General features: G+C 35.6%; 2 protein-coding genes across 3 annotated transcripts; one reads left to right on the forward strand and one right to left on the reverse strand.

Moving 5' to 3' along the window:
* Positions 1–1,519: 1,519 nt before the first annotated feature.
* Positions 1,520–7,097, forward strand: LOC111435038 (carbonic anhydrase, chloroplastic). Of its 2 annotated transcripts, none has more exons than XM_023072345.1 (9): positions 1,520–1,746; positions 4,101–4,162; positions 4,251–4,400; positions 5,184–5,232; positions 5,326–5,442; positions 5,551–5,604; positions 5,759–5,844; positions 6,582–6,687; positions 6,810–7,097. In XM_023072345.1, the coding sequence occupies exons 1-9, from the start codon at positions 1,570–1,572 to the stop codon at positions 6,972–6,974; spliced, it is 966 nt and encodes a 321-aa protein (XP_022928113.1). In that variant the 5' UTR covers positions 1,520–1,569; the 3' UTR covers positions 6,975–7,097. The 2 variants fall into 2 exon arrangements, with proteins under 2 accessions (XP_022928113.1, XP_022928114.1); XM_023072346.1 differs by lacking the exon at positions 1,520–1,746 and adding an exon at positions 3,614–3,710.
* An 811-nt stretch (positions 7,098–7,908) lies between these two features.
* On the reverse strand, positions 7,909–10,317 carry LOC111435039 (photosystem I assembly factor PSA3, chloroplastic). The gene is made up of 3 exons (XM_023072347.1): positions 9,900–10,317; positions 8,865–9,029; positions 7,909–8,385 (listed from the first exon to the last, which is right to left on the reverse strand). The coding sequence occupies exons 1-3, from the start codon at positions 10,272–10,274 to the stop codon at positions 8,065–8,067; spliced, it is 861 nt and encodes a 286-aa protein (XP_022928115.1). The 5' UTR covers positions 10,275–10,317; the 3' UTR covers positions 7,909–8,064.
* Positions 10,318–11,495: the final 1,178 nt, after the last annotated feature.

Consider the following 11,495-nt stretch of genomic DNA (forward strand, 5'->3'; position numbering starts at 1 on the left):
GCGGTAGGATTTTGGACCTACCCCGAAAGTGAGAGAAGATAAGGGGGATGTTAAGAATGGGCCACGTGTCATTATGGATGACCATTGGATTCCCTCTCGAGGATAAAGTTGAGAGGTCAAAGGTTGGGAGTGAGTGAGTGATGTTATTTTGAAGCTTTCAATCTCTCATTTCTTAGCCATTTGTCTCTCTTTATCACTCACACAATGCCTCATATCATTTTTGTGGTACATATCTTCCATTTCATCAACATTGTCATTATTCCGAGAGACACAAGAAAATAGAAAGATAATGTCCGACAGTGAGTCAAGATGAAAAATTCAAACGACTGATCTTTTAGTCAAGATATATGATTTAACCATTTGGGTTATGTTTATATTTGACGATAACTAAGATATTGTTATTTTTATCTGTGTTTTGAACTTCACGTTCGTTAAAAAGAGTACTTTTCTTTGTTGGACGGTGGGAATAAAGTTATACTTTTTAGTACTAATGTAGCTAAATGAGAAAATCTCTCTCTTAGGGCTCGCTCAGGATCTAAGCAGATTAAAGTCCGTTCTTTTTCTTCTTTGGGTTTTCAGGAAAGTCATAAGGGGACGTTAAATTCATTAAATCTCCCTCTTAGGGCTCATCTAGGATCTAAGCAAATTAAAGTCAGTTCTTTTTCTTCTTTGGGTTGTCAGGAAAGTCATAAAGGGACGTTAAACGTAATTTGTTAAGGGTATTACGACAAAAAAGAAAACCCGAATCTTAACGGTTTATTAAGATATTGAAAAAACAGACTTCTAGCATTAAATATCAAATCGGCTAAGTTACGTTAACATTCACCTAAAAAATTAACTTTTCATTACAAAAAAAAAAAAAAAAAAAACCATATAGTTAGGAAAATGATAGAATATAACGTAAATATTGACTTAATTTATATTATTATTATTATATTATACATTGACTTGGTTTATAATATTAATAATAAATATATTGACTTTTTATCATTCCAAAGAATTGGGATTAAATAGTCTATTTAGAAGGCTGATTTAAACCACCGTTATTAACTGTCATCTTTACTCTAAACAATGTGTTATTTTTTATCTTTTAATTTATTTTTTTTTTTGTTATTTTATATTATTTTAATAACACGCTCTCTCTTGTACATCCAATATTATGGGATCAACGATCACATCCATGGTAGAGAGAGAATAAAAGAAGATAGCACGAGAGAGAGAGAGAGAGATGTAGATACTCATCGAGTAGCTGTTTGAAGTAGGCTCGGGTATTTTTAACAACAACCAGTATCAGTTTCGAGTGTAGTTTTTATCAAATAGTATAGAATCCCGAGAGTCACGTTAGGTTAGAACGTTCTTGGATAATTTCTCGTATTCTAGCGGATTGAATGGTTTATGGAAGGAAAGAGAGAAATGAGAAAATGTGGAACGCTCAATCCTAATCCGAGAAAGATCAAGAAGGTGTGGTTGAGTAAGGGTTCGCTTTCGTTATCTCGATCGTATTGAAAATGGGAGGTTTGGTGTGTTGTTTTTATTATAAAGGGAGAGAAGAGAGTGGCGTAGTGCACAATGTCGACGGCATCGCTTAACACTGCCTGCCTTCGCTATCACTCTCTTCCACTTAACAAGTCTTCTTCTTTTCGCCCTTTTGCAAGGCTCAACCCTTCTTCTTCTTCTTCTATCCCTAATCTTATCCAAAACAGGCCTGTTTTTGCTGCCCCTACCCCTCTTATCACCCCGACTTGGGTACGTAACTCTCTCTCTCTCTCTCTCTCTCGTTTTTGTGCATTTTCATTCTCAACCCGACTCACAGTTTTACACCTTTGAATGCACACGACAGTAGCTCGAAAACCTATTTCACGTTCATTTCTAGAGCAAGTTATTGTTGGTTTTTGAATCCACGTCTTAACTGTTGAGGATTGTTGGAAGAGAAGACCCACGTCGGGCTAATTAAGGGATTGATCATGGATTTATAAGTAAGGAACATATCTCTATTGGTAGGAGACACTTTGGGTAAACCAAAAGTAAAGCCACGAGAGCTTAAGCTCAAAGTAGACAATATCATACCATTGTGAAAGTTCGTGTTTTCTAACATTAACGATTATTAAGAAAACGTTGGTCTCATTGAATTGCTCTTATTATCCACGTGGTAAGCTCTTTTTGCATTTGCATGCATGCACTGTGCACGATAACTATTGGGTAGATCGAAGAAAGAAGAGCTCTCGTCTTCGATTTTAAAATTATTTTTCATTGTGTGGTTTTTCTTTTTTATTTTAACTAATTTAGTAGTAGAATTAGGTTAGTTTGGCATTAGTTAGTTAATTTAGTTGGGATTCTTCCATAAATGTGGGTATTACTCGCAACCTTTATTTTACTCTTTTCTTAATTTATACCAAAAATGTCCTTTATTCTTTATTCTTTATTTTATTAATTTTTAATTAATAAATTACAATAAGGGAGAGGACAAGAGAGGTACATTTGTCAGAATAAAGACCATAGAATATTCTTGGACTTTGCTATCAATGTCCCTTATCCTTTCATGTCGGTACTAAAAAAATTTTAAACTACGGATGTTTAATTGGTTGGACCGGGTTAAGATATTTTTTTAGGTCTATTCCAATTGTTTCGGTTGTAAAATTTTTCGCTCCAAACTATTTTTATTAAATAACGATCCCAACTTTTTTTTTTTTTTCAAGTTGAGGTTGTTCAGTTATTTATTCAAATTTTTGTTTTAATAAAAATAAATGGTTATAGACATCTATTTATTTATTTGATATATATTTTAAAAAACTACCTTTCAATAAATAAAAAAAATTATTGTATCGTAAGCAAAAATAATTTTAAAATTAACAAATTTTTATTTTTTTTCGGGTTAACATACCCAATCAAATTCAATAGGTTCATAATCCAACCAAATCTTACCAATTGGGTTGGGTTGAATTCTTTTAACCCGCTGCTTGAAATAATAATTTACATATATTTATGTAAACTATATTCTGGTTTTTGTTCGAATAATATATAGATAACTATAGATATAACATTAATAAGGAATGAGTTTTCGTTGCACCTATATCGGGTATGAATGTGGGCGGTTTCTTCACTCTCATTCGTACTCGACATAAGTGCAAAAAAAATATGGATAAATGTGGATATTTTTTAAAAATTAACTATTTTCTTCAAATAAATAGTACCCTTTATTTTAAGAATTATATTTATTTGAAAATAATAGTGGGTGGAAGTGAGAAATTGTGAGGTGGGTGTCATTTCACTAGCTTTCTCCTCCATGTTCCTTTTTAGCCTAGAATCACAGACGTTACCTATTTTTAACGTGGCGATCTTTTATTAGGACACGTGGCAACGTATTAATGTCTGTTTTGTTTCTTACCGTAACCGACATGTAACGTCAACGCATGGACTGCCTAGTGCCTAACTTCACCCATCTGTCCCCTTCCTATTTTGCCCATTAATTACATAACATAATATTTACGTTAAATAAAGTATCCATTTATTTCCTTTTTATATATACATATACATACACATACATACACATATATATATACAGAGGGAAAAAAAACAAAAATAAAGTGCATTTCTCGACGAGTTTTATCACTAGAGGAAACGACTTTGCCTCTCTAGAAGAAAAAAGTCCCACACGAGGGACGATTGATCCCGTTAATCATATAACTGGAAGGGAACGTGTCATACTAGAGGTGAACGATCAAAGTTATCTGTTTGTGATTATTTAGATCTCGAAAACCCTATTTTTCTTTCGAGATGTCTTGTTTACCTATTATTTCACGGGTTTGAAACTTCATCGTTAAGTCTTGTATGTGATTATTTGTATCTCAATAACCCTATTTTCTTTCGAGACGTCTTGATTACCTATCATTTCACGCGTTTGAAACTTCACTGTTAAGTCTTGTTTGGGGTAACATTTTACATTTTGTTCTGGTTCAAATCTCGCTAGTTTAGGAAAGGAATCCTTTACCCTGTCGTACTTTTGACTTTTTTAACGGGAATCCGTTGACTTTGGACTCTACATACCCAAATAGGTTTGGACTCTTATAATTACCCTTTTTTGGCAAATTCTTTGTTGGTAGAGAGAAGACATGGGGAATGGTTCATATGAGGAAGCCATTGAGGCCTTGGAGAAGCTCCTCAGGTACACACCTTCAAAGGAATATACATAATATTTTTAAAAAAATGTATGTAATTAATTTGATAAAAGAAAATATTTGTGGTGGGTGCAGAGAGAAGGGAGATTTGAAAGCAGAAGCAACGTCAAAGGTGGCGCAGATAACAGCTGAATTGAAGAGTGGCGGAGAAGCAGCCAAGCCAAGCTATGATGCTGTTGAGAGACTCAAATCTGGTTTCATTCATTTCAAGAAGGAGAAATATGAGTAAGCCTTTTCTTTTCTTTTCTTTCTTTCTTTAACCACCCGCCCGAGCCCATCGCTCACCGCTAGTAGATACTGTCCTCTTTGAGCTTTCCCTTTCGAGCTTCTTCTCAAGGTTTTTAAAACGCTTCTACTGTTAAAAGATTTTCACACCTTTGTAAATAATGTTTCGTTCTCCCTCCCAATCGAGGTGAGATCTCACAATCTACCCCCTTTAGAACCAGTGATATGAACCAAGAGACATCAATCATACAATATACTTTAACGTTCGTTCTTGGATTGAGATATTTGATTAACAAGAATCATTAAAGCTAGACATGATCGATCTTGCTTGTAAAGTGATTCAAATCTCAAACAATGTTCTTGACTTGAGATATAAGTTCAACAAGATAATCCAAATCTTACTCCCCTTGTAGTGATTTCTTATCTTTATCACCCAGCTGACACTCATTCCCTTCTCCAATCAATGTGAGACCCCCCCAATCCACCCTTTCGAGGCCTAGCGTCTTTGTTGGCACACCACCTTGTGTCCACCCCCTTCAGCGCTCAGCCTCTTCGCTGGAACATCGCGCGGTTTCTAGCTCTGATACCATTTGTAACGGCCCAAGCCCATCGCTAGCAGATATTGTCTTCTTTGGACTTTCTCTTTCGAGCTTCCCCTCAAGGTTTTTAAACTGTGTCTGCTAGGGACAAGTTTCCACACCCTAATGTTTCGTTCTTCTCTCAGATCTCACATTTTTTTTTATTTCCCTTTATTTCATTTATTTAATTCTCTTTGGATTTCAGCAAGAACCCAGAATTGTATGGTGAACTTGCCAAAGGCCAAAGCCCCAAGGTATGATTTTTTTTTTTTTTTTTGGTTATAATTATTATTAATGGGACATTTAATTTGGTTTAGTTAATTAATTATTGTTTTTGGAAAATGCAGTTCATGGTGTTTGCTTGCTCTGATTCAAGAGTTTGCCCATCTCATGTTCTTGATTTCCAACCAGGGGAGGCTTTTGTGGTCAGAAATGTAGCCAATTTGGTTCCTCCATATGATCAGGTTTGGTGTTCATTCCTTTTCATCAACCTTTTTGGCTCCATTTTCCATTTTGATCGTGTTTGAATCTAAATTTTAGGCCTTTTTTTGTTTTTCATCTCTTGAAAACAGAGCAAATTCTCAGGAACTGGATCCGCCATTGAATATGCTGTTCTTCATCTCAAGGTATATACCTCGTTTTCGACCTTATACTTAAGTCGTTATTGTTTGTTTGAAGTTAATTCGTACCGAAGAACGAACCCAAGAAGTCATGCCTTTGGCTTGGGAGAGCTTTTAAATAGTAAAATTGGGTGATGAATGAATGTTTTGGCTGGTGCAGGTTCAATACATTGTTGTGATCGGTCACAGTGCTTGTGGTGGTATTAAAGGGCTCATGACCTTTCCATTTGATGGAAAATACTCAACGTAAGCACTTTCTTTGTTCACGTTATGTCGTCCAATCACAAAGACGAACCCATAATATTTTCGTGATTGAATAACGTGCTAAAGTTAATCTCTCATCAGCTTAAACCATTGAGTTAAGTAGTGATTTAACATGACATCCGACAAAAGTTCAAGTTATTAAGCTTTTGGGTTCAGTAGTTACTAACCGTACTCGATCTTAGTAACTTCATTTGTTTTACTTAAGCTTTTGAGTTTAGTGGTTACTAACCGTTCTTGAACTTGGTAACTTCATTTGTTTTACTTAAGTTTTTGGGTTTGGTGGTTACTAATCGTTCTCGAAATTGGTAACTTCATTTGTTTTACTTAAGCTTTTGGGTTCAGTGGTTACGAATCGTTCTCGAACTTGGTACCTCCATTTGTTTTACTTAAGCTTTTGGGTTTAGTGGTTACTAACCGTTCTCGAACTTGGTAACTCCATTTGTTTTACTTAAGCTTTTGGGTTCAGTGGTTACTAACCGTTCTCAAACTTGGTAACTTCATTTGTTTTGCTAAAGAACAGTAGTATATGAAAATCTCGTAAACGAGAACGGTTGAAAACAACCGTTAAAAAATAGTTATCCAAACATATTTGGACCCGAATTTTGCTCTGAAACAGATACTTGATGCAAAACAAGCAGTCAAGAGCAAGAAAGTGTATGATATTTGGGTACTAATTGTGTAAGAAACTGATAAGAACTCACATTTCCAAATGAAAACAGTGATTTCATTGAAGAATGGGTGAAAATTGGGTTGCCTGCTAAGGCCAAGGTGAAATCAAAGCATGGTGAGGGAGAGCTTGGGGAACTATGTACACACTGTGAAAAGGTAATAAAAATTCACTTTTGCAGTTAAAATCAAATGCAGATAGTAAAAATCTTTGGAATATCTAAACTTAAGGGAATGGTTGAAAGTTCATAACATGTTCTTCCATTTCTTTGTAAATGCAGGAAGCAGTTGATGTATCCCTTGGGAATCTCTTGACCTATCCATTTGTTAGGGATGGTTTGGTGAATGGAACTCTTGGACTCAAGGGTGGTCACTACGACTTCGTTAAAGGAACTTTCGAGCTCTGGGGACTCGATTTCAGCTTTAGTCCGTCCATTTCTGTATGAGCATCGTCTATTATCGACAGACCGATCTGGTTTTTCTATATATGATGTACTTTTCTTTGTGTAATTGCCTTTTCTGGTACATAAGTTGACAATAAATATGAGATGGAGTTCATCTTTCAATCATTTCTTTCGAGCAATCGGAATGATGCAGAATTTCAAGACTTTCTTCCTTGTTTTCTAAATAATCCAATGATTGAATCTTTTCCTTGGTCGAACACATTTCAGATTCACCAAATTCTAATAGTTTCAGTTCTTTACTTTTCGTCTTTCTGATCCGAATTACATTGGGAATGTCGGATTTTACGGAAGAGCATAAGAAGAAGAACGTAAAACAAATTGTCCTGACAAGAGGAAAGAAAAGGGTATTTCTAGCACCTTCCCGCAAGAAAAGGATGACTAGATAGACACAATCCTAAAAATTTTAGGTAAACAAGATCTTGAAAAGTTAGAACGTAAAATTTTATTGGATATGGTTACCGTGCAGAGACAATGCCGATACCATATGTTGTGGGAGTGAAGGACATGGTCGACAGGTATCGATTAAGCTTCTCTTCCTCTTAGTCCATAGAGCCTAATTTATGGCTTTTAAGAGTAAAATGGATGAATTGAGAGGTCTCTTTTCTTTTCTTTTCCTCTCGAATTTATGGCCTCCACCAGAGGAAAGGCTTTGCCCCGCTCAGGCATAGTTCACCATCTTTCGGGTCCCGATAGGCATTCTCACACTCAAACCCTTCTCAAAAGATTAAGGTCAGTCGGTGGTGCAACCCACAAAGGGATCCCACCAATCAGCTTCCTTGCACCTTACAAGTTTACTTGCCTGTTAACTCGCACATATTTCAGACTCCTTGGTCCGTGTTTCAAGACGGGTCGAATGGGGAGTGTGAGTATGTAGTAGGATTAGGCTTTTAAGTGTAAAATAGAACTGACGGGCCGATTAAACAAATTGGAAACTCGACAGCTAAACTAAATGTAGTAGGATTAGGTAGTTGTCTCGTGTGAATAGCCAATATTTTCTAAACAAGAGAACGGTGGAGGAGAAGAATCAACACTTACAAATTTTAGAGGTCGATATAACTAACAAATTTATCACTCATGTCTCACTATTCTCTCGAAGGAATTGGAGGTCTTTCATTTGAGCTAAAATAGCTTCTTTTGACAAAGGTTGTGGCTCAGGAACAATGGCAATGTCCTTTCCTTCAGCAATTCTAACAGCCTTTTCTTTAACAATCCTTTGAATCTCAGATTGCCCAACAGTTGGAAAAACAGAACTCAGCATAATCACTAGGAGTTTCTCATCATCTTCCTCTATTGGATCTCTTCCAAATGAACAAACATAAATGGCATCGAGAGCTTTCTCAACTCGAACCTCCATTGGTATTTTCGGAACAGCAACTTTTAGTTTCTCTCGTTTCTACGAAGGAATGTCAAACGTATAGAGTACTAATTGTTAATAGTTTCTAAGACGAATCAAACAATGACAGTTATTAATAGATCCAAAAGGTTATCAGAATCAACAGGTCTTTTTAGCTACTTTGAAGCATGATTCTAGCACGTAAGTGCGAAGAGTGAAAAGAGACTATAAATTTTTTAAGATCAAAGTGAAATCATGTAACAGTCCAAGCCCACCGCTAGTAGATATTGCTTTCTTTGGGCTTTCCCTTTCGGGTTTTCCCTCAAGGTTTTTAAAACGTCTACTAGGGAAAGGTTTCCACGCCCTTATAAAGGGTGTTTCGTTCTCCTCCCCAACTGACATGGGATTTCACAAATCACGGTCGTCGTTCCTAACAATTATTTCGTTTCAAGATATGCAACCAAATCTAATTCAGACATTTCAAGAATGAAAATAGAATAAATAGAAAAGTTGAAGATCAAAAGATGAGAATAGCATACCTCTCTAGCCTCGTTCATCATAGCAAGGAAAGTCTCCTCTTCAAATTCAATATCATCTGAAATCCTAAGCCTTGCTACTCCTTCCAAAATCTCCTCTGATTTAAGCAAACCAGCTCCCACAGCTGCCAGCCAACAGCACAATAGAACGAACAAAGGCTCTCCTGGCTGCCACAACCAAATATTCAACTTCAAATGTTATCATTTACCCTTAATTTTTTTTAAAAGTTCATGAATTATTATGTTTGGATCTAATAGGTTCAAGAACTTAAAAATATGTATAATTTTTAAGATGTCAAACATGATTCTGGATTTAAATTTTCTATGTAATAAGTTCACGTGTTAATTTTATATCTAAAAATTAACAAATCTATCCGAATTTTCGTGTCTAATAGAACATTAAATTTTCAATTTTATGTCAAATCGATTCATGAATTTTAGAAAATGTTAATGGGTCACGAACATATGAGACACAAGAACAAGATTTTAGTAATTTACTCAATACTTTTTAAAATTTAGAGAACTTCTAAACACGAACATGAAAATAAAATTTAAGAGCGAAAACTTAAGTTCATGAAAATTTAACCTTTTTTTTTTTTTTTTTTTTGAAGTTTTCTTTGGATTAAATTATAAGTTGCAAATTCGAATACAACATAATGAACACTGCACTTGACGATCTATTAATTTTATCTTTTTACTCTATAATTATAATCATTTATATATTATATATTCAGACTTGAATCTTGAAATTTGTATCTACTTCTTCTCTAGATTTTACAAATTTTTTAGAATTCATGAATATACTAGATCAGTTAATATTAAATTTAATAGTTCATTAGATATAGCATTCATACTTATATCTAATCTATCCATTAAAATTCAAATTTTTTTTAAAAACTTAATAGGACATAGATTAATTTTGAAGTCTTAAAATGGTAATCTATTGTAAACTAAAACGATTAAAATGAGACTTCCACGTTAACTCTAACAGTATAATTTAAAATATTAAGAATATATATATATATTAATTTGCATTACCTTGCCCCTCCGTTCTTGAAAGTCATAGAAGGCTTTAGAATCCATAATCGTACATTTCTTCCCAACTCGTCTCCGAAACTCCGCGAAATCGATAATGTCGCTGCCGACGCCGCCTTCGTCGCTCAGAATCCTCGCGATCAGTCCGACTACCGGCAGAGAACCGATCACCTTATTCGCAAATCCCGACAGAGAGTTCGGATTCTCCATGTAAGCCCTAACGGACAGCACTCCCGTCGAAGTCGGATGCCGGCGGCGGCCGACGGAACCATGGAATTGCCGGTGAAGGAGCTTAGGAGGCGAAATCAGGCTATAGAGGAAGAAGGATTTGGGATTGGAGTGGAAAGAAGATGTAGTGGAAGTTGAAGTCACAGCCATGGCTGCGAGTTGGGATTCTGAATTATTCTGACCTCTCGTTTATATATGTTATCCGATTTGGATCAGTATTTATTGCGTTCCTGATTGGGCCTTATTGGGCCTCGTTGGCCCATTGAAATTACAAGTCGTTACAAATAGTATCAGAGCGGTAGCTCTCTAGAGCGAGCTAGTAGACATGTGACGTCCGAGTAAAAGAAATTAACTGAGACCAAACCTAAATGAGAATGATCCTAATGAAAGAATAGTCGAAAAATAATTAAATAATCGAAGTTACTACTTATATCAACAAGGTACATGTGAGATCCCACGTCGGTTGGAGAGCAAGGATGTGATAACCTCTCGAGTAGATGCATTTTAAAAACCTTGAGGGGAAGCCTGAAAGGAAAAGTCCAAAGAGAACAATATCTGTTAGCGGTGAGCTGGGGCTGTTACAAATGGTATCAGGAGCTGACACCGAGCAATGTGTCAGCGAAGACGTTGAACTGCGAAGAGGGGTGCATTGTGATATCCTTTATCGATTGGAGAGAGGAACTAGTTGTTGTGAGGACGTTGAGCTCCGAAGGGCGGTGGATTGTGATATCTCACGTCGGTTGGAGAGAGGGAACAAAACCTAGTAAATACATTTTAAAAACTTTGAGGGGAAGCGTGAAAGAGAAGCCCAAAGAAGACACTATTCATTAGTAGTGGGCATGGGCGGTTACGGTACACTTTCATTTTTAGTGGCTTAATCATAAAAACTCCAAATTAAGCCTGAGCTTTAAGCAATTCTACGTCGGGCGACCTCTTAAAAAATTTTATAGAAAGCACGTAAGTCGAAATTCGACATATCAAGAGCTAAGAAAACTCTCTTCCACCTAAGCTTTTCACAATCTCCCTATAGGACAAGGCTTCTCTATGTTGGTGCTAATAGTAACAGCCCGAGCCTGAGTAAAAACTCTAGACTATATGAGAATAAGAATATATTACAAGAAGCCGTGTTGGTTTGTAGGCATAGTTGGTCTTATGATATTCACTCTTATAAGATACGAGAAATATTAAGATCATTAGTAATAAAAATTGCAACAATTATCTACGTTTACAATATTTTCATGAAATTAAAAGTTTATAGTAAAATTAAAAAAAAAAAATCTCCGTCTAAATTAGGTTTACTTCAATTTTTTTAATTAACAATTAATTCAAATTATTATTGTTATCTTATTGACTAAGTTATGCTTAAATTGA

Source organism: Cucurbita moschata, unplaced genomic scaffold, assembly GCF_002738365.1.
Source record: "Cucurbita moschata cultivar Rifu unplaced genomic scaffold, Cmos_1.0 Cmo_Scf00048, whole genome shotgun sequence".
Lineage (NCBI taxonomy): Eukaryota > Viridiplantae > Streptophyta > Magnoliopsida > Cucurbitales > Cucurbitaceae > Cucurbita > Cucurbita moschata.